General features: G+C 31.2%; 1 protein-coding gene across 6 annotated transcripts in view; it reads left to right on the top strand.

Annotated features, from left to right (window-relative positions):
* Positions 1-21,677, top strand: part of LOC126734533 (cell adhesion molecule 1-like) — a 415,458-nt gene extending 393,781 nt beyond the window's left edge. For all 6 annotated transcript variants that reach the window (XM_050438214.1, XM_050438208.1, XM_050438209.1 and 3 more), the window contains 3 exons: positions 15,263-15,396; positions 16,802-17,030; positions 21,565-21,677. In XM_050438214.1, the coding sequence (XP_050294171.1) occupies positions 15,263-15,396; positions 16,802-17,030; positions 21,565-21,671 (470 nt within the window). In that variant the 3' untranslated portion in view covers positions 21,672-21,677. The remainder of the gene's footprint in view (positions 1-15,262; positions 15,397-16,801; positions 17,031-21,564) is intronic.
* The last annotated feature ends 6,081 nt before the right edge of the window (positions 21,678-27,758 follow it).

Below are 27,758 nucleotides of genomic sequence, written 5' to 3'. Positions count from 1 at the left end.
TGTACTCCTGATCATTTCTTCGGGTCTTCAGAAACAAACAAAACCTTGGGCATGTTTTGGTCTTGTGAAACAGATAACCTTTCATTTCATATCGATATCCCCTCAAAAGTTGGGCAATTCTCAAAACGACTTATTTTGTCCGAAGTGGCAAAGATTTTTGATCCCCTTGGTCTCTTAAGTCCAGTTGTCATTAAAGCAAAAGTACTTCTACAGATTTTATGGACACTAAAACTTTCATGGGACGAACCAGTTCCAGTTGACATAGCCAAGAAGTGGTTACATTTCGGATCGCAACTGTTTAATTTAAATAAATTACAAATTTCAAGATGTATTTCAGTAAAAAATCCAGTCACTGTTCAACTCCATGGATTTTCGGATGCATCAAATAGTGCATATGGAGCATGTATCTATGTTCGAACTGTGGACGAATATAATAAAGTTCATGTCGAACTTCTTACATCCAAAACTAGGGTAGCTCCACTCAAATCTTTAAGCATTCCAAGATTGGAATTATGTGGCACTTTACTTTTGGCACAACTCTATATTAAGGTAAAAATCTTCTTTAACTTTACAATTCAGTGAAGTCTATTTTTGGTGTGACTCGACTGTAGCCCTTGCGTGGTTAAGATGTTCACCCAACACTCTACAGGTTTTTGTGGGAAATCGCCTTTCCACTATACAACAAATTACTCCAATTGACTCATGGAGATATGTCTCTACGGATCAGAACCCTGCAGACATTCTATCAAGAGGAATGCTACCCAACGATATTATTAATTCAGATATGTGGTTTCATGGTCCATTGTGGCTTCGTGAGCCATCTATCAATTGGCCCTTAGATATTCACATGCACAAACCAATAGCTGTTACAGAATTGCCAGATATTCGCAAAACAACCCAAACATTTGTGGAAATCGAAAATCAAAATTTATTTCCTTTCCACAAATTTTCAACTTTCACTCGTATTACTCGAATTATGGCATTTAGCCTTAGGTTAATTTTTAATTGCCGAATTAAAAAATTCGATAGGCATTTTAGCCATTTAACAATATCTGAACTTCGCAATGCTAAAGACATGTTAGTCAAGCAATCACAGCGTGAGTCATTTTTTGATGACTATCAACAACTGTTAAAATTTGGGGTAGTGTCAAATAAAAGTAGGCTACTCAGTCTCACTCCTTTTATTAAAGAAGGAATTATCCGAGTTGGTGGAAGACTAAAGAACTCATCGTACTCATTTCATAAGAAACATCCAGCAGTGTTATGTCCCAAGCATCACCTAACCAAGTTGATTCTTCAGCATGAACACAAAATGCTTATACATTGCGGCTCTCAATTATTGCTTGCACACATCAGAGATAATTACTGGCCTATATCTGGTAAGAATTTAGCAAAGCGAATTATCAAAGAGTGCCTCATTTATTTTCGTTTCAATCCCACTTCACCTAACCCTATCATGGGTAATCTTCCAAGTTCCCGAGTCAGTCCTCGAATTCCGTTCTCTAATGTTGGCATTGACTATGCTGGACCTTTTCAAATAAAGGATCGAAAGGGACGTGATTGCAAGATCAGCAAATGTTATTTAGCACTCTTCATTTGTTTAACAACAAAAGCGATCCATTTGGAGCTGGTTACTGAGTTAAGCACGTGGGCCTTTCTTGAAGCTTTTCAGACATTTATTGCAAGACGTGGTAAACCACTGAATGTTTATTTTGACAATGGTACTAATTTTGTAGGTGCATGCAATTATTTGAAGGAACTAGGTACCTTGCTAAAAAGCAATTCACCAACACTTAAGGAAAATCTAGAATCATCTTTTGAAGTTTCATGGCATTTTATTGCAGCATATTCTCCTCATCATGGTGGTTTGTGGGAAGCTGGTGTTAAAGCGGCAAAACATCACTTAAAAAGGATTTTATTTAACACAATATTGACTTTCGAAGGTCTTTACACAGCAATTACCCAGATAGAAGCTATTCTAAATTCACGACCTTTAACGCCACTCTCGACAGATCCAAATGACTTGCAAGTGCTCACCCCAGTACATTTTTTAATTGGGCGATCACTTCAATCTGTTATTCACCCTGATTTACAGAATACTGCTATCAATAGATTATCTAATTTTGAGCAATTAGAACTTCTAAGACAACAATTCTGGTCGCGCTGGACCAAAGAGTATATTTGTAATTTGCAAACTAGACTTAAATGGAAGAAGAACCAACCGAAAATTCAATTAGGGACTATGGTTCTTATCAAAGACAATCACTTGCCACCGTTTAAGTGGAAATTAGGTCGCGTTAATACCCTCTATCCAGGGAATGATGGTGTTGTGCGCATTGTATCCGTAAAAACTATATCGGGTAACATTAGATGCACTGTTACCAAACTGTGTCCGCTTCCAATTAGTGACAATTGACATTTAGCAAAGTTGACATTGTTTAGAATAGTTCTAATTTAGTAAGTCTGTTATTAATAATTATTCAGTTCATTTTCATTTTTACTTCATTTATTTCAACTAACCTGCGTATTTTCATTTTTTACTTAGGTTAAGTCATGTTTTTTATGTTTAGTGATTTGTATACCTCTAGTTTTCATTGAAAGTATTTTCATTCTTTCAAGATGAGGGGCATGTTAAGGTTTACGTTAATTAAAACACCTGAATCGTTTTTGACAGACAGAAAAAAAAAGTCACGTTGTTGTCAACGACTAACTAACGCCGTCAAATAAGCCCTCCACTTTCTTTACACATTAAGTGCATTTCTTAAATAAAGAAGTGGTTCACGATGGACTTGTTTGTTTAATTCAACTATAAAAAAAATACAGTCCACAAACAACCCTTGCTGTTTCCAGCAGCAGAGACACTATACAAGTTGGTGATCCAGCAGCGGAGCAGCAACAAAACAACAAGATTGAAATATCTTTTGTGCTAGATTCGAATGTATCTGCATATTTAACATAATTTTATAATAAACATATATTGTTATATTGCCGATAATATTTACATAATAATAATACTAATATTAATGTATATTTATGTAATGTATACAAACGTTAAATAATAATAATAATAATAATACATCGTTTATTTGCCCAATTTACAATCAAATATTATATCTTAACTAGATACAAAGATAATAAATATCATATGCTTTAAAATTAAAAAAACATCTTAACCATAATATAGGCAAAAAGGAGGCTAAAGGCAATTTAAAAAAGATTCGTGTTTAACCTCCTTCATTAAATAAGTTATAATTTCTTTTCTGTTTCTTTTGTTGCATCCAAAATAAATTACTAGGTATCCCCCAACAAGTGCCAAACATCCAATAAGCTTTAACATACCCAATACATACATATTTAATAAACGCGACGATCGCCAGATATACCCATTTTACCGCAATAAATATTTTTTGTATTTATGTTTAAATACGCTTGTTGATACATTTTTAAAGTCCTCCGGAACCTGGTTGTAAATTAAATAAATATTATAAGAAAATGACCGCTGATAAAACATAGTGGTATGCAAAGGCGGAGAAATTAGACCTCTATGCCGGAGATTCAAAGAATGTACGTCAGTTCTATAGCGTATTTTATTTAATAGATACGAGGGGCGATTTAAAGTTATTACTTGGTGAAATACAGTAGCAGCATGCAGATTTCTACGATCCTCCATAGAAAGCCATTTGGTTTGTCGTAGCATGTAACTTACAGGATGTCCACGACGAATGCCGTAAATTAATCGCAGGCATGACTTTTGCACTCGCTGAATTCGACCTTTGTCGATAGAGTCTAAGCATGGACCATATACGACGTCGGCAAAATTAAAATGACTCAAAACCAGAGCGTCGCATAAAGTAATTTTTTGAGATGTTGAAAGCAGGTGTCTATGCGGAAACAGTTGTTTTAAATTAGAATAAGCAGATTGAATGCACTTACTTATATGCTGTTTATACCTCATATTGGTGTCAATGTGAAGTCCCAAATTGCGGGAACAAGCAGAATGCAAAAGCTTGTTTGAGGAAGCTTCCAAAGCCATACTCTGATGCAATACTTCGCGATTTTTGCCGAAAATCAAGAAGGTAGATTTAGACGCGTTTATTTGCAGATTGTGTTTTTCTGAAAAATCTATTAAGGCTTTTAGATCATCGTTTATTTTCTTGGCAGCTATTTCTTTACTTTCAGGAAAAAAAGAAAAGTAGAGTTGCGTGTCATCAGCATATAAATGAGCACTGCAATATTTTAAACAACTGGTGAGATTACTAGTATAAATACAAAATAAAACAGGTCCCAATATGGAACCTTGTGGAACTCCACATAACTGAAATGCAGTAGATGAAATGCCCTTATTCGTTTCAACGTATTGATTTCTATCGGTTAAATAACTTTTAATAATATCAATTGCGTCAGAGTCAAACCCATTATAGCCTAAGATCGCGTAGAGTAATGTATGATTGATACGATCAAACGCTTTGCTGTAGTCGATAAGTACTAAAGCAGTGGCCTTACCCTGATCAGTAGCTTCAATAATATCATCTGTGATCTTTAAAAGTGCCGTGGTACAGCTATGACCCGATCTAAACCCTGACTGAAATGCCGGTAAAATATTATATTTATCTAGGTACTCCCTAATTTGGACATTTAATATCTTTTCCATGACTTTAGAAAGAACTGGCAGAATACTAATAGGTCTTAAATCATTAAAATCGGAAATATTTTGCTTTTTTAAAAGTGGAAATATTTTTGAGACCTTCCAGGCATCAGGAAAACATTTGTCTAATATACATGAGTTTACAATATTAGTTACAAAAGGTATAACTCGGTCCACACACAACAACAACATCTCTAGATTTATTTGATCCGCCCCGGTAGCAAGCGATTTAATCTCGAATAAATATTTTCTCACAATATCAGTGGACACGGTATGAAAATTAAATTTTGATAATATTTGACGCCTTTGCTTATTTTGATACAAATTTAAAGATCTCCATGCACTGAATTGTTCTGCGCTGAGGCCTGTATAAAATGATTATTTATAGAATTGGGGACATTAAGATGATCGGGTAATTCGTTAACTTTGCCATTTGAAAATACATTAAGTTTCTTTAGCCTTTGCCAGAAAATCTTTTTATCTTTAAAACCCATAGTTACTATCTGTGCGAGGTATTGTTTTTTTTCTTCACGTATTGCAATGCTAGCTTGATTTTTAATTTGTTTGTAATAGTCCCAATTCAAATCAGTTTTAGTCTTTTGATATTTTTTGTAGGCTTTGTTCTTCAAACTTATCATTTTTTTAATGGTATAAGTTAACCATGGAGGTTGTTGTTTTTTTATTTTGTGCTGGGTTAGAGGTGCTAAAACGTCGAACAAATTTATCAAAAAATTATTTAAGGCAGCGACTTTTTCGTTAACTGTTTCCAAATAAATTATGTGTTCAAATGGGGTGACCTGTAAAAATTCGTTAAGCAATTCTCTATCAATGTTTTTGAGGTTTCGTGACATAAATTTAAGGTTTTTGTCAGTTTTTTTGTTTATTATGTTGCAATACGTCAAGAAATGGTCAGAAATTTCTAAATCGCTAATACCCGCCTCAAAGCTTGTTTCGTCATTTGGAATCAAAATTAAATCTAGAAGTGCAGATGATGTCCCTGTAACTCTTGTAGGTTCCATTATAACTTGTTGTAAATTTAAAGACTATACAATCATAAAAAGTTGACACATAATGATGTTCCATATTTAGAAGGTTTAAATTTACATCACCGCCACATATAATTTCCAAAGGCTGAAAATCAGCCAACCTTTTTTCAAAAGTCTGTAGAAAATTATTGATATTACCTTTGGGAGGTCTATAGAGGACACCAACCATATAATTTTTATGAAAAAATTTTAGTTGAAACCATAACTCTTCACAAGTTTCTTCACTAACAGAAGCCATATTAAAAAATTGTAAGTTATTTTTTATATAAAAAGCCAACCCACCACCTCTAGTTTTTCTATCATTTCTTAAAATGTTATACCCATTAATATTAATATTCGATGATAAAATATTCGAATTTAACCAAGTTTCAGAAATTCCTACAATATCATAATCACCCTCATTGATAATTTCCTTTAGTTCTGCCAGTCGTGGCACAAGCGACCGCGCATTTAAAAAACATGTACGCAAATCCACCATATTAAATATTTAACAACAACAAAAAAAAAATAAAAATTTTGAAAAGAAAAAAAAAATGACACCTACCAAACGGATATAGAAACAAAAAAAAAATTCTCCCCTTTTACCACAAATAAACAAAAAATATATATATGTATATAAGTAAGAAAATTTTAGAACTGCACTGAACTTAAACTATAAAAAAAAAAGATTTCGATGGTAAATACAAACCCAAAGAAACGTATTTGTTTATGGCCTCAGCTTATCCAATATTAATAACATCAATTTCGGATTTTATGGCTCTTTTCTTATTATTTACGTTGACAAAAATGTTACCACCGATAGTCCAGACAGTCTGTTTCCCAAATTTTTCTTTTGCAAGAAGCATTAACTCATACCTTGTTTTTGTTAATTCTTCTACTATACTTATTTGGCTTCCCTTAAGTTTTTTCTTTTCCTGAAAGATAGCATTACGATCCGTGGAACTGTTGAAATGAACAATTACAGGCCCGTTTTTGTTATTCTGAAATCCTCCAAATTTTTGACAAAATGCAGGTTTAATATCCTTAATACCAAGTTTTGTTTCAAACATATTAGTAACCTGTGCCATAAGTTGTCCTTGGTCACGAGAGTTTCCGGGTAATCCATATACTCTCAGCTGATTTAGTTTGCTTCGCTGATCTAGTTCATCTATCCTTGCTTTATACTGGTCATTCTCCTTCTCAAGAAGTGTGATGCGTGTTTCCAAGTCATTCACCTTGCTCGATAGCTGCTGCATTGTATCGTTAATTTTTTGCGACACTTTATCGGAAATTTTGTCTATTAAGATATTCAGAAATTCCGTATCCGATATAGTGCTTTTTACAATGTCTCGTACCATACCGTTGGTCAAGGTCTTGAGCTCGGTTTTTTGCCTCTCCGTGAATACCATTGTACTGTATTATGGTAAAACAATAAAAAACAAGTGATTGTTAAGGTTTCTGTATCGAGAAATACACCACACTATTGATTGATACTAAATATAACTGTGCAACACTTTTCAATCAAAACAATTAACTTTAGCCCTTTAAAACTTGACTTTAAGCCGGAGCCACGCCAAACACGTTCAGTTTCTGTGGACGCACATTTCTGTCACTAAATTTAGACTATTTATTATTAAAAACATCTACTATTTTATACATCTGTCAAAATCATCTGAACAAAGATTGTTTGTTGTACAACATACATTTGGTAGGGGTGCAATTTATGTATCTCTAAAATTCTGCAAATGCTCGTACGAGATATGCCACATACTAAAGTTAATTATCTGGTGCTTTATGTAGTGTGCTTTATGTTCATATGTAGTGTGCTTTATGTTGATATTGACATGGCCCAAAGCAGCCCTTTCCATAGGTTCGTTTCTAATTATTCATCGATTTGAAGTTTTCGGTTTGCAAATGATCCAGTCTGCCTAAACTTTGCTACGAGCTCAATTATATATTTTCGGTAAACATATTTATTTGGATTCCTTTGATTAAATATCTAAGCTGCAATATTACCACATCTGCCATTTTCATAATACAGTTCAATCAGCGATGTCTTCCTGCAGTTGAATAAACCACTTTGGAATTAAATTAAATTTAGTCACAAAAACTTCAAGATAACAAATTAAAATAAACAATCTAAATGTAAATGCGTAAAATTTCTAAGAAAGAAAAAAAACGCAAGTTCTTGAACACAAACAGCATTTTACGGTAAAATAAAAATTGTACCTATTACTTTTTTCTTCACATGATAAAGTGAGAATTTCAGTTTTTTTTAAATCTGGAAATCATTTATTTCCCAACATACATGTTGGATATAAATATGATGTTGGATAAGTTAAAAAGAGAATTGATAACGATGAAATTGACGTATCACATGAAGTTTAACCCCATTTTCATTTAAGGGGTGAAGTTTACCCTTGCGTAAAGTTAGTGACGAAGTTGTAAATAAAGCACAAAAGACTTCTGCGATATAAAATTTAGCGGGTTTTGACAATTTTTCAAGAAGCAATAAATTATTTAATAAAGAGAAATCGCTTAATTTTTTAAAAAATGTCTGCCTAGAATTAAAAAAAAAGATGCCTTGGAAGGAGAATTTAACTACCTTTGAGATAAGGTCATGATCACTTGGCCCCTAATCTCATTTAAGATTTTGACGTTTTGACGCAAGGGTGAGCTTGCGAGGAGGTTGAAATTGTAAAGCTGATGATAATTATGCATAAAATCTTTTCCTCTAAAAATAAAAATGGATGGATTAAAGCGGCTTTTTTTAAAAGGGGTATTTTCCTTTTTCATTTTGATTGGCCTTTTTCATTTTGATAAAAGAGGTATATAACAATTTCAACATAAGATTAGTCTTGACGTGGCAAGTTATACAATAAAGTAGAGCAGTACTGTAGATGGGGAAGAGTGATGGCATTGTAGAGGAATCATTCTTTTACAATTAACTTTTACCTATTCTTGTCACGAAACCAACATTTTTTAAAATTTTCCTGTTACATAATCTGCATAGGCATGTAAGTTTGGGTGGACATTTAAAATTGCGCTAAGGTATTTAATTTTGCTTTCATACGAAATGTTTTCCTTATTTACAGTTATCTGCAAATCGGCATTATTTACTAGGTCCACCCTAGACTTCTTACGAAAAAAATACAAAATTCTGAGTTATTTTCATTTAAACTTAATTTATTATCGAACAGCCAGGATAATAAATTATCCAATTCAATGTTCCCTGCTTACAGTTTCAAATAATTTTTTAAAATCTAAAAATACAGCTAAAACAAGGTTTCCACCAAAAGGTTGTATGTCTTGAAGTATTTCATTAATAAAATTTTCTCACTATTTGGACCAGAGGTTCTTATACAATCAGTTAGCCCATTAGCTGTTTGAGTAATACCATCAATAATATGTTCCAAACTATTCACAAAATATTTATTGAATATCTTTTCATGTCAGCATCCTGTGTGTAAGTAGTAACATAACAAATTATTTTATTTGACATATTTTCTTTCCGGGAAAAAGACTCTGTAAATTTCTCTAGAGTTCTTTTGTATGATTTTTATCGATTTTATTTATAAGATCTTGGGCTTTTAATTATTTGCTAGAAAGAGATAACTTTGGCATGTAAAGTAAATTATACTAGTGTTAGGTAGAACAGCTCAGTCTAGTTGCTATTTGCTCTATATATTATTTGGAAATTCTTTTATTTATAAAAGAATTGAAGAAGTCCAAATTGACTCTTAAGTCACACTTATTAACGTCCCAAGAAACATGATTAACATTAAGACTAAGACCATATTTGTCATTAGATACAATATAATTTATACACTTAACAGTATTAATATTACAATCTTTTACATCTCATGATCCACTACACTTTTCACCATATTTTCTTTGAATTTTTCCAATAGGTGACCATACCAACACTTAACACTTTCGAATTTTATATTTGTTAAATACAGGACAACAATTCCATCCAATGCTCATCTTCTTTTTATTTGTGTGAAACTGCATGATAAACTATTAAAAATTTATTCTTAACAATTTAATTTTTTCTAACCATTTATATTTGAGGTTTTGTACATATTTTTCTGATTGCCGATTTTAAATAGAATCTCATTTTCTACAATGTTATACCACGATTATTGTTATAATTATTTTATTACTATGTTCCACGGTCTGTCGAACTTTAACACTGTAATTATTATCCATTGTCCTTTCTTAAATCTAAGACTAAATAGCCGTAACAGCCTTCTCATTTCCACATCTGACAATTACACCTCCATTTTTGGTTGGTTTGCCTAACGATAAACCAGCCCCTAAGTTAGTAGAATTGATGTTCTTCGTTAAATCATGCTTAACCTGCTGTACACATTTTTTTACAGACATTTTTGCTTTACTACCCGAGCTTTACCGCTATTATTAGCGACAGCTGATGCATGGGATGATTTTACTATGTTCATGTTATATAAGCCACAATAGACCTAGGGTCGCAGTGGAGAGACACACGGTGCCCCACTCACCATAAACCTAACCTACGTTCGTATTGGGTACTGATGCACTTGATATTTAGACTTTTTCGGTCTAGCAACCTCTAGTTTAAGACCTCGAATTTCTTATAGATCCACTTTTTTAATTAATTTCTTAGTTTTTTCAACTGAAAATCTCAAAAAGGCACTGACCTCATTTGCAAAACCAGAATCAACCAAAGAGGAATCTGGAAGGGGGAAGTGACTTTCGTATATATTCTACTTTACCAAATTGCGATGCACTTACTATAAGCTATTTAACTAGTACACAAGCCGGCGAACTTTCTTTTAAAAATCTTTTATTATTTACTAAAAGATACACACGATATTCTTATATTAAAATCTTAAAATTAATTGAACGATTAGCCGAACAGCAACTAGCTTTGACACTGGCGTAATGTTGCCTGTAATTATTTCATATGTCTATTTATACTATTAATATGATTATTCGGCGTTATTCTTATGGTTTGTGAATATTACTCCTCCACCCTTAGAGTTTTGAACGTCCTCGTTGACTAAAAAAAAAGTTTTATAGGAATTGTTTTATCTAACCCATTTTTTTGATTCGAATAAATGCCTAAAACTAAAATATAAAATGTTAAAAATAAAACAATAATTATTATATAATATTTTTGTTGCTTCATTTCTATATCTTCAAAGCTTATATCTTCTGTTAAATCTTCCTGAATTTTCTTAGGGTTAGTTAGATGTCAAAGTTGTATATTTATTGATAATTGACGAAAAACAAAGAAAAACACAAAGTCACGGTCTCACAACATGTAATTAAACGGGCTACACGTGTTTCGCTCTAGTTAGAGCATCATCAGGCCTAAAATAAAAATAATACTTAAACAAAACTAAAAACTTACATAAAACAATAAAAAACCTTTAGAAGCCATCCACACACTTCACAGTACATAAATAAACAATAATTTTAAGGTTATAATTGTACAAAGCAAAAAATAAAAAATTAAAAAGTGGAACGCAACAACATAGACTCAACGAGAATCGAACCCGGTATAACAAGGTTATAAGTACAAGTGTAAAGCCTATCGGCTATACGGACCTAATGCTAAAATAACTTAACACGTTAGCCAATGTAAATTAAAGAAAGTGACTACAAGAAAAATTTTAAACGATACTTAGCTAAATTAAATTGTTAAAAATTAAATTAGGTTCAAAAGTAAACACGTCATTCACACACACGAGAACAGGACTCTTTTTAGCTTTTTAGCTACCTCTGACGAAGAAAGTATACTAAACCTTATCCTTAAGTTTAATCTTTATAATAAGGTGGACTCACAAACACGAGAGACCTTAGCTGTGGAGGCTAAGAGTGTTTTGCAGACGACTGATACAAGAAATAAGAACATCTTACGCGCTAAAATAATAATTTTTTTAAATTCTAGATGTGGCTTGAACAGCTTAAACAATAACATCAATAAAAAGCACCTAATTTCGCTAAAAAATAAAATATAGAGTAACGATTTGATATTGTCAAGAGCAGATAAGGGTAATTGCTTAGTCATTCTAAACAAGACTATATTCAAAAGATATTGGATTTTCTGGACTCGGAGGATTTCATTACAGTTAATAGAGACCCCACCAATTCGTATTTTACGAAAGTTAAGCAAACATTGAACATATGTAGCTTAACTCTCGATTTCTTTAACACTAAAAAAGAAAAACTGTATCCTATGAATCCTAGAACTCCGATTCTTTGTGGTCTCCCCAAAATCCATAAAACCAATTTTCCCATAAGACCAGTGGTTTCCTTTATTAACTCCCCATGCTATAATCTTTCCTCTTGGTTGAATAACGTTCTCAGGGAGGTAACCAGCTTTAAAAGTATTTATTCGACTAAGAATTCTGTTGATCTAACCAACAGTTTGAAAAATCTTATTATCCCTCATGGATCAAAACTTATTTCCTTAGATGTAAAAAATCTTTTTCCCAGCATCCCTTCCAAAGATTGTTTAAAGTTAGTGAGAACTCTCCTATTAAAAACATCTCTTAGTCATATAGTCATTGAGATTATGAAGAGTTTTAATTTGTGGCAAAGCTATGGAGATATTGTTAATTGACAGAGAAAATTTATCATGGTTTATTATGACGTTACATTGACTTTCAATAAGATGACATTCAGTTAAAGTGACCTCTTTGAATTGATAACAGTTTTCGTAAATTGTTTCTGGACTTTTTGTACAAAATAATAAAGCATTTTTGTACGTGATGGTATGTATTTGAAAGTTACTTCGGACAAAAGCATAATGATTTTCTTCATTCAAGGGTTTACTATTGGCAATGGGATTATAACAAACCCATCTAGAGTTTATTTCATCACATTTCAATGGTTAAACCATAAATTGCCACAGTAAAATTTACTAGGTATAATTAGGATTTTAAATTCATTATTAGGTATTGGATACACAAACTTGCCATTTCTTCTAGAATTAAAAATCCTGATTTACAAATTAAACTTAATTCAGATATATGATTAAGGGACCATAGGGATTTTTTAGGATAGCGCATTTTTAAATAGTCCCAGATTTGTAAAATGTCTTTTAAGGTAAATATTTCAAAATTTAGTGTTTCTAAATGTGCAATTGAAATCATATGAAGTAATTTCTGTAGGTAGTCATTTAAGTTAGAAAGCTGTTTAAACTGTTTTTGTAATAATACAATAAATTTTATATCGTTTTCTAAATTATAAAATGCTCTACGAATGCGATTGGAGTTTTCATTAACAATCTTTACGTTTTCTTCGAATTGTCTCATAATATTTCCTGCAAATGAACTGAGTTCGTTAATCTTGTGCATGGATTTTATTTTATTATTTTTAAGAATTTATAAATTATAGATAATGTTGTTAAGGTCGTTGTCGTCTAGATTTCCGGTGATAAACTTGATAGCTGTTCCGATGTAATTTGCTAAGCCACGTTTTTTGCGGAAAAAATTGTTGACATTATCAGGTTCGTAATGATCTAATTTTGCATAGGTTTCATATGTCTTATTAAGTAGTTTTACTAGGTCATTAACTTGTGTTTGAAACAAAAATTCATTAAGATGATCTAAGAGGTTACTTAAGATTAAAACATTCGAGAAAATATGGGCTAATAATATTTTTATGTTTCTAAAATGAAATGGGATATAGGTGGAGTGGTAATGACTTACTAAAAAAAAACTTAAATTAAGTACTAGGGATGGAGAGATCTCTCCTAAGTAATATTAATTGTTAGGTAGTTTTTGACCTTGAAGTGCTAGGCATGGGCTCTTCAGGGTCGAAGATCAGGAGGAATATAATCAAGGAATCCATAAAGCTTGTAGTGCATTGGTCTCTAGATTTGCCTCAGGAATGGTCGGCTTGAAGGTCCAGGTTTTAAGGAACTGGTAACGGAGAATGCCTCGGCAGCACGGTCGATGGTCTTAATCCTAAAGTCACTGGCAGTACGTCAGGTCTTTTGGCTCTTCCAATTTCCTGTCGACTCTGGAGATTTTCGTAGGTTTTTGTGAAAACTTTGCTTTTTACGGTATTTCCTTAGCACTTTTCACCGATACTCTACGAAGTTTGTATAGGTCGGATATTGGGCATTAAGATTTAAAAATCACTTCTATTCAACGATATATAATAAAGGATAGAATTGTCCTATCCTATTCGCAGTGCCAATTAAGTACACAAGCCGGCGAACTTCCTTTTAAAAAAACTTTTATTATTTAGTAAAAGATACACACGATATTCTTATATTAAAATCTTAAATTAATTGAACGATTAGCCGAACAGCAACTAGCTCTGACACATTTATATGACATTTTCCATAAAAATCCATATTACATCCCACTGTATTATATATTTAATATCATCAAACTACAATTTACCCTTGGCACAATTTTCTATAGGATCGCCATCATCCATATTATTTCGTTTAGCCATAACGTTTGAAAAAAAGAAAACTCCAACATAACAATTACAACGTGGCATACAGGGTATTTAATCAGTAATAGATATAAAACTATCGTTTACAGGTCTTTTAGGTTCAATTATAGCTAAGGTTCAACCAACAATCTATAACTCGCAGCAGCTCTTTTCTTTAAATGTAAAAGTGGAATAAGGCTTTTTGTACAAAACGTATTTTCTTGGCATAAAACGCGATGGTGCGTAAAAAGTAAAACTTTACACACCCTGGGAAATGTATAAAGTGGGCACTTTACGCACGGTAGTAGAATAAAAAAATTTTTAGATATAAAGAACCAGTTGATATTCAGTAGTTTATTTTGTAGCCGAGTAGTAAGTATTGTCAAAAAATACATTTTAAGTCGTATTCCACTTGTTTAATATTCTTTAAATAAATATCGAACCAGTTACGGATATACATATATCTATCTTAAATGATTAATGTAGAAACTGCTTGAAATAAAACATATTCAAACTACCTATTTTTGGTAGTTTTTTTAGGGTTTTATGAGAAATCATTATCTCTAAATGAAACAAAATTAAAATTAAATCTAGGATTTTATTGTTATAATTTCTCACTCTATTATATTGCATAAGGCTACTTAAAGATAGTATATCTAGATTTAACATTTTTTCATCACAATATTTCAATAGTAGGATAATACGGTTCAATTAATAAAAGGTAAACGAAAATATTTTAAAGGTTATGATGCCGGTATTTAAAATCTCTATCTAGGCAACATTTAAAAAAAATGCATACAAATTTTATTTTCTAGAGAAATTTAGCGGCAATTGTAGATAGTTTAAAATAATTAGCCATTGTAGTTGTTACAAACATTTCTTTTGACCTCTTTGATCATGCCTATATGTTCTGCAAGCCATACAGCTAATACTTCTCGAGCTAGAGCCGAGCATCGAGCTAGAGCCCGAGATTTAACGTTTTTACAAATTTAAAAAGCATTGAATAAAAAATGGAAGTCTTTAGAATATGATATTACATCTTACTTTCAAAATATTATAAAAAAATCATCGTATGCAAGACGTTTTTCCAGTAATTCTACATTCTATAAAAACAATTCTAATAATTTTTCCTCACTGTTTTTGTTTTCAGCTCTACCTGAAGAGGATCCAATAATTACGGGAGTCAAAGATGAGTACAGCATAGGAGATGAAATAAATTTAAACTGTACTTCAGGGAAAAGTAGGCCTGCATCAATGTTACATTGGTATATAAATGAACAACAGGTAAATCAGCTAGCGCAAAAAAAATCGTGCAATATGACACTGTAATATGTCTGGGGGACTTTAACGTGGATTTTTTTAAATTAATGCTTTGCCTTGAATCATATAACTTATTTCAGATTTTAGATGAACCCACACATATTACAGCTCATGGTGGTAAATTAATAGATCCTATTTTTGTCTCAGATAGGCAGATTGTTCTAACTTGTGGTACACAATCGGCGGATGAGTTTTCTGATTATAGATTGGTGTATGCAAATTTAAGGCTGAAGATAGAAATATTTATGAAAGGCTAAAGCCCTTTCATAAATCCTTTTATTACAAATATTGTAAATTATTGTATTGAACAGAGTTATTTTCCGACTTCTTGGAAAAATAGTGTAGGTTTCCCTTTACCAAAAAATAAAAATCCTACTACATATAATGATTTAAGAATTATATGTATACTACCGGCTATGTCAAAAATTTTGGAAAAACTATTTCATCAGCAAATGTATAATTACTTTAATTTAAATGCGATTATCCCAGACTTCCAAAATGGTTTTCGAAAAGCATACTCGACGGTTGGAGCTTTGGCAGTTGTTACACATGATATAATTCAAGCTTATGATGAAGGTTTAGACAGCGTTCTAATACTTTTGGACTACTCAAAGGCCTTTTACACTGCTGACGTCTTAAGATCTCCTCAGTGTTGCAAAGTTCAAGCGTTCGCTGACAACACTCAGCTTAAATTTTGAAAGCCATATTAAAAACCTTATTCAAAAAGCATATATTTCATTAAAACAATTATATAATAGTCGTCAAATTTTAAGCGTCGAATTAAAAAGAAAGCTATGTGAAACCCTTGTTTTGTCTCACTTTAATTATGCAGACATAGTTTATAGCCCGTGCCTCAGACAGTGTGACAAGTTTCGAATACAAAAAAGCAAAAATATGTGTTGCCGTTTAATATTTAATATTGAAAAATATGATAGCATATCTTATAAAATTAATGAAACTCAATGGTTAAATATGACAAATCAAAGGCTATTACATCTTGGAATCTTTGTTCGTGAACTTATAAATAAACGCAACTATATTCCAACGTGCTTCATAGAAAAAATTAAGACCAATGACAGCATACACTCTAAAAATACTAGAAATAAAACAAAGTTCGTGATTCCTAAACATAAAACAGCATTTTTTCAAAAAATTCTTTGTATACCTCTGTTCATCTTTCTAATTCTTTGCCCGATTATATGAAAGTATTTACAACAAAAAAATTTAAATCTGTGTTAAAGTCGATAATAATGAGTAAGCAACATATTATAATACAAATATCTGGTAACGAATTTTTGCAAATAAAAGTCGTTTATTATTAATATTAATAAAAAAAATAGTTGCTAGATACCAAAAATTTATATTTTAGATACAAAAACCTGAAGCTTTAATACAGTATCCCATTGAACACCATACAAAAGGATTAGTTACTACTACCCTTGGGCTAAAGGTTACTTTAAATAGTCGTCATTTTTTGGGCGGTTCAATGCGTGTCAAGTGCGTAGCATCATTAATGCCTACACTTTTTGGAGAAGACAGAGAATCAGAAGTTCAAAGTCTGCCTATTATGAGAGATACTAGAGAGGCGCTTCTACTGGGTAAGTGCATTTTAATCTTACTTTATATATTTACTTACACGTATTTTTTATAAAAAATCACTCAATACGAAAATTTATCTAATATGCACCGTTAGTAATTAACTAAATTAATATAACTTGATCATATGTCTTTTCTAAAATATGTGCCAACATATTATAAGTGGGATGGATCTTTGGTTAAATATCTCATATAATTTTGTTTTACTAGTTTATATTTTTAGAGTTATTTAACTATTAAATAGATTTTTTTTGTAAGATTTAATTGTAAAATGTAAAGTAGGTTGAATAAAATAAACTTAAATTTAACCTTTTGAATCAGCTATATGGTTTTTGCGTGAATTCAATTAAAATACCCAATATCAATAATTTATTGCAAAGTAATCTAAAACCAATTAAAACTTATACACTAAATAAAGCACTTTTCATATCAGTACTACCTATTGTAGGGTTATTTAAATTTTTTGTTGAAATATTAAGGTGAATAATGATCTTAATTAAAGAGTGGACAAATCGGAAAATAGATTTTTTTTTAAGTTGTAAGAAAGGTTTTTTATAATTTTTTTTATTATTTTGCTGTTAAACATTTTCTACAACATGAATTTATGCAAACGAGTCTTTGTAGCATATGAATGTACCACCCGGAAAGCAAATATTTGTCAAAACGACCTCAATTTGCTCAATCTTATAAAGTTGCCAGAGTTCCAAGTGGGCTATGTTTGGTAAGCAGAACTGGCGGTTCAGAATGAATTAAGTGTCTTCTGCCTTAATAAACTTTTATTTTTACGAGAAACAAATAAAAAAATATTGATGGCGTTAAATAATCGAGCTTATATTCGATCGTCTCCAATACATATGACGCGCAAGTGGATATGGTCACCTATAGTGCAGATTTTGAGGGCAGTAGCAAATACTACAACAAAAAAGATCGACATAAAAAAGGGTTGCCGATCTTCGAAGTCTATCTGAAGTGGTGACAAAAAGAAGTTAGTGCAGAATCAATGCTATAATATACAGGGTGTTCATTTGAAAACTTCCCACCACGGATTTATCGAAAACCACTGTTTAAAAAAAAACGCCGAAATACGTCAAAAGGTTTGTCAAGGGGGACAACTTTCTAACCTAAAATTACTTCACCCCCTTTCACCCTCTGCCCCCAGGGTCACCCCCTTAAAAATTTTAAATGGCAAGTAAAAGCAAGTAAAGAGGTATCGAGTAATAGCTTGTTTAAAAGGTCTTTCAAAGTCTTTTATTTTGACGTTTGATTTTTTTAAATCGGTCGATTCGTTTTCGAGAAAATTAGAAAAATCTTTGTTTATATTAATTTGCTCAGATAGAAAACAAAAACATGAAAATATTAGTTTTTATTTCAATAAGTATTCAAAATGTTGCCCGTTTTTGGCCAAACAATGATATAGGCGATGTTTAAATTCCTGACGGATATTTTTAAAAACGTGTTGTGGGATATCATGGCAGTTGTCGATGATGCGTTGACGAAGTTCATCCAAACTTTCAGGTTGGGGAGTAAACACAATAGATTTCAAATGACCCCATAGAAAAAAGTCTAACGGCGTTATATCAGGAGATCTAGCAGGCCATTCTATAAGCCCCATTCGCCCTATTCATTTATCTGGAATATATTTCCAACAAGACGGCGCTCCTCCTCACTATGTTCTTCCCGTTTGGCAATGGCTAGACGACAAGTTTCCAGATAAATGGATAGGGCGAAGGGGGCCTATAGAATGGCCTGCTAGATCTCCTGATATAACGCCGTTAGACTTTTTTCTATGGGGTCATTTGAAATCTATTGTGTTTACTCCCCAACTTAAATGTTTGGATGAACTTCGTCAACGTATCACCGACAACTGCCATGATATCGCACAACATGTTTTTGAAAATATCCGTCAGGAATTTGAACATCGCCTATATCATTGTTGGGCCAAAAACGAGCAACATTTTAAACACTTATTGAGATATAAACTGATATTTTCATGTTTTTCTTTTCTATCTGAACAAATTAAGATAAACCAAGATTTTTCTAATTTTCTCGAAAACGAATCGACCGATTTAAAAAAGTCAAACGTCAAAATAAAAGACTTCGAAAGACCTTTTAAACAAGCTATTACTCGACACCCCTTGTCATTTAAAATTTTTAAGGGAATGACCCTAGGGGGCAATGGGTGAAAGGGGGTGAAGTAATTTTAGGTTAGAAAGTTGTCCCCCTTGACAAACCTTTTGACGTATTTCGGCGTTTTTTTTAAACAGTGGTTTTCGATAAATCCTTGGTGGGAAGTTTTCAAATGAACACCCTGTATAGAAGTTTTAGAAGGTAGTTATTTCAACCGATGTGTGAGAGCTTGCACTGTCAAAATATTAATAAGTAAGAGTAATCAATTAAACTAATTAAATTAAAAAGTATTAATTATCTTATAGTGCTTAACCATTGAGGCTTACATCTTAAATAATTTTCGATTTTTTGTAGTTTGAAACAATTTCTAATATAAAAAAAGGCATATATTAACAAACTTTAAACAAATCCTTTATAAACATTACTCAAAATCTTTTTATTACCTTATAAATAAAATCCTAATTAATGTACCATATCCATTTTTATTATGCAGTCCATGTTACGATAACAGGGACAAATGTAAATTTTTGCACCAGTCAAAAGTAAATGTTAATGTAGTGTTGTCACGAAAACCTCAAAGAACATAGAGGCACCATCGGTAGATTTAATATTCTAGTAGGGAGATATGTTTTAAAATATTAAATGCATCTTGCTGGTCAGATTTTGGGTGGTCTTGGAGAAGATTGGAGGCGTCGCGCGAATTTATATTCATATATGTAGTAAATCTTTATAGTGAAGAACTTTAAGTCTTAATTATTGTACATAATTGAAGTCAACAAATTGAATCCCTCACTTCGGAGTAAGGAGTGGCTTTGAGAATAAGGACGTGTCAAGCTCTCACCAAACACACAAGCCAGAATTAATTAACAGGACACGCATGAAAAAGGTATTTGTGTCAGTTTTATGTCTTGTCCTCACGAGGAACCGCTTTGCTGTGAGGATTAAAGAGAACTTCAGCTGTTTACTCTAGCTATTATTTTACGATAAGACTTACCACATGTCAGAAGAATATGACTGTATATTTAAAAAAAAAATAATGCGATTAAAAAAATTAAATCTAGCACGGACAGTGCTGGCAGAAGTATGACCCTCTTAATAAATGATAGTATTTCCTGGGACCTATTACATATTCTAGACATATGTCTAAAAGGGTTTATTATCGATATATCGATTTTATATTAATAGGTTCGAAGCCCTAAGCGTGCAGTAAAGCTACGCGCTGAGATCTTTTTTCTCAATTGGCCATAGACAAGATGTTTTTCAAGCATAATAATAGAAACAGAAAAGGTCTGTGAACAAGATCACATATTAGCTATGCATCACTAGAGAAAAGCTGCAATATTCTAGAGGGCGTGTAATCCGATGCTATCCCGCTCAGTTTTCTTTTATAAAGAAATAAAAATAATCCATATTAATACCCAGAATTCATTTGGGTATCTAAGACACAAGTTTTACGTAGTCATTACTGTTTGGGCCATTCAATGATCTACTATTAATTTTTCAGTTGCTGATCTACCACATTATGGCAAAAACGATAAAACATAAACAATCATGCTTTTTGAGGTTCGAAAGATAATATTGTTGAGTTTGTCAAAAATCCAGACAAAGTCCGTCTTGCCCCAATGCCATGCTGAGAAAAAGAGGAAAGTTCAACTTGATATTCACTTCAATAGATGGAACTGTTAAAAATTCCATAGACTGTCAAACCTTGTGTCCAGTCTTACACGAAATTGGGCTGAACAATCTATCAATTCTCCCACTCCATTTAGCGATGCGGTATTCACCCAAAAAAATATGATTCTTTAATTTTTATTAACACTGATTCTTTGAGGGTCTTGTATTCTACTGAGGTATTTAGCGGTATTTCTCTCTCCAAGCCTTGGTAAGAGCTGTCCGATCGGTCCTATTTAACTTAAGCATATATAGCATTTTTAGATATATTCAGACAGACTCCGTTTTTATGTAATTCTTATTCTGCATTTTTATAACTTGTTATTTTATCTTTTATTCTATGGGAAAAAAGAGTTTTTTTAATAATACCTATTTAAGTATTATTTATTTTATATTTTGGATGTCGTATTTAACATAAAATCATTAACAATGCATTTTGATAAACATACTGAATTTCAAATTACAAGACAATTTTACCACTAATCAAAATTCTTTATTTTTATTCTCGACACGTTTCGCTGACGATGTTAGCAACTTCGAGAGAAGATTAAAACTAATTTAGTTAGACACTAACATCGGTAGCGAATAGTACTAAATTTAATAAAAGTATATTTAAAGATTTTTATATAAGATTATATAACGACTTTTTAATTAAAACAATATCATACTGTCGTACATATTTATATATTGAGTATTGAACAACTAATATAAAATGCTAATTTTTTATATTATTTTCAGTAAAAAGTGCATCGACTTGCCACATATCATCAGTGTTAGTCTTTATTTTAACATTTCTTAACGTATTGTTTTATCATAAAATTTTAAATGTAAATATATTTATGTAATTTGAATGTAAATAGTTTATTTATTATATATTATGTAAGAAATGTGCAAATTACTTAAATAAATACGTCGAGCTTAAAATATAAATTATAGGGAAAACTAATTTAAATTGGTTATTAATGATTTGTATAAAAATTGAAGTTAGGTCACCTGTAAAATAAGACACTTTGGATATTTTTTTAAATATTATTTGTATTTAATTATTTTAAAAAGATTTAAATATTTACCTTTTTCTTCTCTTCAGGGTTCAAAAACAAATTGTATTTACTCATATAGTTATTATTCTTTAAATTGTGATAGCATTTAAAACATTTGAAATACAAGAAAAATTTTTTTGTAAAATATCTTTTTAAAAAGATGATTTTCGGTATGTTTTTTTACTATATTTAAAAAAAAATAATCGTACTATTATATAATATATTAATAGTATAGTAATATTCGTACATTATTTAGTTGATGCGGAGGTGCTCCTTTCATTTTGTTGACGATAGATTTGTCGCGTTTCTTTAACCTAACATTCAACTTATCTTCCAACATTCCAGATATTATTATGTCAACATATGTCCTTTTGGTCAAGGGGTCATCATACAACACAGGTCACATTATTCGGCTTCCTATTAAGCTACATCAAACGTTTATGCTAAATTGATCTTGAGGGTTTCTGTGATCAGTAGAGAAAACATTTTCTTAGGACTAATAGTATACATTTTTGCGGTTAAACATACCTTTTTTTGAAAAATTAGGTTCGCCAACCTCCAGGTCGTTCATCTGGATATTCATTTAAATACATTCGTTGTAGGAGAAATATAAAAATAGTAGACTGTATCTTTAATTAATTAATGCATAAAAATTTAAGACGGCGGTCAAGACAACCCCAAAATAATTTGTGGCTCACCTTGCTATCGCTTCTGTTCAGGACTGCTCCTCCATGTTCACCTCCAAATATTTGCTGGGTTTGACGGTGTGCCGGCACTTATAATTTTTGGAATTCACTCGCGTGTCTTTATATATGGAGAGCGACTTATTTGGTTAGTAGTTTATATACCAATGCTCATGCTGCCAGTTCCCATCAATCAGGGTCGATGCAGTACTGGACTAGAGGTGCGTGCGACTCTTCTCGGTCAAAATTAAGGTTGTCTTACATATGACGCGATAAAAAGCCGCGAATAATGATTTAGCAAAAAAAAACTAACGAAATTATAGAATACAACTTAAGATATTAACAGCGATCAGTACCACGATGAAGCAAAGTTCATGTTAAATATAATTATATGAATATTGACAATAAAAAAAAGAATAAAAATAAATAAAGAAATGAGTCTTCCGATTTGACGGAACATTCGTTGTGATTGATGAGCCTTTCTAAAGGGCTCTCTTTATTTTATTTCTAAAATACTTGATATGGCGAGCATAACAAAAGTAACAAAAACAAAAGTTGTCTTCAGCCTCATTAAACATAGTGGCTTGGATTGTTTCACTTTATTTTCAAATCAACGTTCATTTCTTACCCCCACCCTAAACATTTTGTTATTATATCTCTCATAATAAACAAAATATAAATGATTTTATAATTCTATTTTTTTTTACCTGTAAATTCGTTGCTGTTACAAAATCAAAAAAGTAGATAATTGATTATTTATACGCACTTGATTGTGCAACTTTTTTCCCATTTGGTCCACCCTGTAGTTAACATTTTTACCGGTCTTTAATATCCCTATGTACATTATTTTAAACTAAACACCCTGTATTGGACTAACTTTCTAAAATCAAACAGGTATAGCTTGTAAGGTAGAAGTTAATTCTTATACAGTCAACAGCTTTTGACAAGTCACAAAAAAAACTGCTCCCGAAGGTATTTATTTATGCCATGATAGAACTTAAAAAAGTTGCTTCAAGATTTAAATGTACTTTTTTTTAAAACATTATTTTTTATGTGAAAATTGTAAAGAATCAAAAGCATGATAAAAAGGTACCCAATTTCCAAGCAAAAACTATTGCATCAATATAAACTATTGGCCAACCAAATAGTCGTGGCCTCAAGAGGAAGATCCTCAGTCCAGCTGGAGAGCTCATTTTTGTTTTTTGCGTTCGGAGTATTTAGAAAGTCTACATCAGCTTACTGAAGTTAATTGTGAAAAATCTAAAATTTTTAGTGACATTTTATTCGTTTTGAATTTTTTTATTAAATTTAAAATGCCTTTTACACGTAAAGTTACAAAAAAGTGTTGATTGGTCAAAATCGTGAAATATTGAGGTTTATGTAAGCAGAAGCTAATGAAGTTAGTATTCTCCCAGAATGTACAGGTATGTTTATATTTTGTTTTTATAAATTTACTTTTGATGTCAACTAATGATAAGCTTTTATTATTTTTTGGTAAACTTTAACAATTTGACATTTCTATGAATTTGACATTACGATGAATTGCCTAAATGGGATTTAATAAAAATGTTCCAATAAATATTCGACAGCAAATGTGATTTCAACACGGCGGAGCGTTTGCTCATGTTGCTGTTTAAGTTCGTGAAGATTTGGATCCCGATTCAACCTCGCTAGATTTTTTTCCTAGGGACATGTAAAGTCTTTGGTCTGCAAAGGTCCAGTAGAACTAGAACAATACCTAATTGGACGAATTATAGCAGTATTTGAAATTATTTAAAATGGGTATCAAATTAGTCAAGTCCAACAAAATTATGTGCGACGCTTAAACTGGTGTATTGAGTTTTTTTGACAGACATTATTGTGATGATATCATGTACAAAAGGCAAAAATTAAATGCAATAAATCTTATTTAGCCAATTCATCGTCTTTCTAAATTTTAATGCATGCATGTTTTAATTAAATGAATAAATGTACAACATGAAATTTAGAGTCCTGTTTTAAGTTTGCTGAGGCTGTTTTTAATGTTGTTATTATGTGGACAACTGATTCTTATCATCTGATCTTTAGTAATAATTTCTTTTAAATCTTGAAGTCTGTGTTTTAGCAGCAAACGGCGTTTCCCTAAGGAGTGTTCGGAGAATTAAATATGAGGCAACCCAAATGGAAATAGACGAAGCAACAATGTTTTCAACCCCCAGTAAAAGACGTTAAAAGAGTAAAATAAATACTCTTTTTGACGATGCTGATTTAGGAGTTTTGCGCATAACCATAATAAACCACCACGTAACAGAAAAGACTGTCCCCACATTAAAAACAATACACAATAAATTTGTAGAAGATACTGGCTATCAATGATGTAGAGAGACTTTACGTAAGAGTATCCACAATATTGGTTTTCTCTGGAGAAACTTTAGCAATAACTGAAAAATCTTAATGGAGCATCAACCTTTAAGACGGCTTAAAATAGAATTTCTGAGACGGATTCATCGATATAGGGAGAAATGAAAAGATACATGGACGAAACGTATATTCATTCCTCTAATACTCATTTAAAAATATGGAGTGATGAAAAGGACCATGCCTTGTTTATAGTACACGCAGGTAAAGAAAATAGATTTGTTCCTATCACATACATAAGGTGGAAATCCAACCGCACAAGCGGCGACTACCATCACGAGATGAATTATGACAATTATAAAAAATGGGTAACGGAAAATCTCATTCCTAGTCTAAAACCAAAAACTGTGGTACTAATTAACAACGATGATGACAACAATGAAATATTACAATAAAAAAGTAGAAAAAATAACCACATCTGTAACGAAGAAAGCACACATGCAAGACCAGTTAGGATTAAGGATATTATATTAAATCCGCAACTATACCATATGATAAGACTTCAAAAGCCAACATTTAATAAATATCAAATAGATGAACTCTTTAACGCAAAAAAAGTTCACGAGGCATTACAGCTCCCTGCATATCATCCCAATTTTAATTTGATCAAGTTGGTTTGGGCTGCACTCAAAAGATACGTGGCCAAAAAAAACATAAATTGTAACATATATTTAAGTTATAAAATATTGTAATGCTTTTTTTGAAGAATTCTCTGCCGAAAAATGGAAATCTGGGTGTGAAAGGGCCAAACGATTCGAACAGAAATATTTAGAAAAAGAACCAACATAGTTGTCGACCGGCTAATAATTAACCTATCAAACGAACAGTGATATGAGATGACAAAAATAGCGAATTGTCTAGAATAGAAAAGCTTGACGAAGATGATGAAGCACAAATCTTAACTGTTGAAGACGATAGAACCTATGCTAATTTATAAATTTTTGTTAATAAATCATATTTTATCTCGTAAATTAGCATTTTATTTATAAAAATGTAATTATAATTGATTAATGAGTACCTTACGTTAATCAACAAACACATAAGCTGTGAAAAATCTAAGTTTTAAAAATTTATTGTCATCTTTAAACTAAAAGCTGTGATTTCTTATAAAAATAATATAATTTAATAAATATCATTTTATAGCTAATTTAGGTGCCCAAATAATTTTACACTTTTTTAACAGATTTGAACTTCTAAATATAACTTATCGAGCTCTTGAACGTCATAATTGACTTATTACATTGGGACTAGTTTTTTTTATTCAAAATAGTTCATTAATGAAAGAAAAATTAATTATGTAAATAAAATGAATAAAATATGCAGCATGTAAACACAGCACATCCTGCTTAAAAAGCTAATTTACTTATTTTTCGTCTCTACCGCACACGTAGTCGTTCTCTGTTTCATTTGCGCATCTCAGAGGTAACGTTTATTTGATTGGCCAGCCGAGCAGTAAGTTTAAAAAAATCATCTTTAAACGACATCCTCCAAATAATACTTGAAATAATTTTATTTCCCCTTTTCTTTTACAATAGTTCTTTTATTACTGACTTAAATATGGAAGTTTGTAGATTTTTAAAAATTAAGTTTATTCTTTAAAATTAAAAGTATTTCATATAAAAATTATATTGATAAATCGAACTTCGAATTAAATCGAAAAATAGATGCCAATTTTTCAGACAAAAAGGTAAATAAATTAAATCTTGTCTTAATAAATGAATTATTAACGTCTGAAACCAAAGACCAATCTCAAGATATATTTGTAATGATTATTTTAAATTTTTGAAATATTGATATGCAGTATCATAGGTATTAAGATCAAGAGACAACCTAAGTCTGAAAATGCTATCTAAGGGTGTAACGCTTCTTTAGATAGGTCAAATTGTTTTTTTTGCATTATTTTTGTAACTTAATAGATATTAATATTAAAATTCAGTGCACACATTTATAGATATTTGAAAGGATCCATACCTTAAGAAGCATTACCAGACACATGTTGAAAGGAACTTCTGTCTTATTGTTATGCAAAGATTGCAGTTTCTGAAAATGGATGCTTTAAGCACTCTTCATGTATTTTAAAGAATTAACTAAATAACTAAAGTCAATATAAAAAAAGTATTTTACTGATTAACATTTATTACTTATATTTTTTCATGTGTTAATTATATTAGATGTATTACAGGACAATCTAGAAGACTATTAAATGTAAGGATAAGATAGAAAAATATTTTTTTTAACAAGTTCTAAATTCTTTATTTTTTAGGAAAATACCTAATTTACAATTCTGTCAATAAACCTAAACATTTAATTAAGTCACATTTATGTAAGGTAAAATTCTGTTTATGTAAAACCAAAAAATGCAAAGAAGTTTGCTGAAAAGAAAATTGCTTTTATACTTCATACTATTTAAAGTAAGGAAATATTGTAGTAAAAAGGATAACATTAAAGTTATCTCTTCAGGGTAGCTCATCGAAAAGTATGTTTTCGATGAATCAACAATTTCTAAATCTTTTAATCTAGACAAGCTGATCAAAAAATTTAATATTCCGGTACACTTTAGATTTTTAAATATATATTTATTATTTTTATTTATATTTATTATTTATTATTTTTAATAACTGTGCATCTAATTGATTTTATAATAAAACTTTTAGAGTTAACACGGACATTTAATTTAAAGTACAAATTTATTTGCTATACAGAACTAAGGTAAGTGCTGAATGTGACGTGCATTTACCTCCATTTAATAATAAAAATTTAGTTCGAATCTATCCCTCACATTTTCAAGCATGTCTTGAGTTATTTGTCTACA

Source organism: Anthonomus grandis, chromosome 3 (assembly GCF_022605725.1).
Source record: "Anthonomus grandis grandis chromosome 3, icAntGran1.3, whole genome shotgun sequence".
Classification (NCBI taxonomy): Eukaryota; Metazoa; Arthropoda; class Insecta; order Coleoptera; family Curculionidae; genus Anthonomus; species Anthonomus grandis.
Note: the sequence above shows the minus strand (reverse complement) of the source record. Positions and strands in the feature narration are given on the sequence as shown.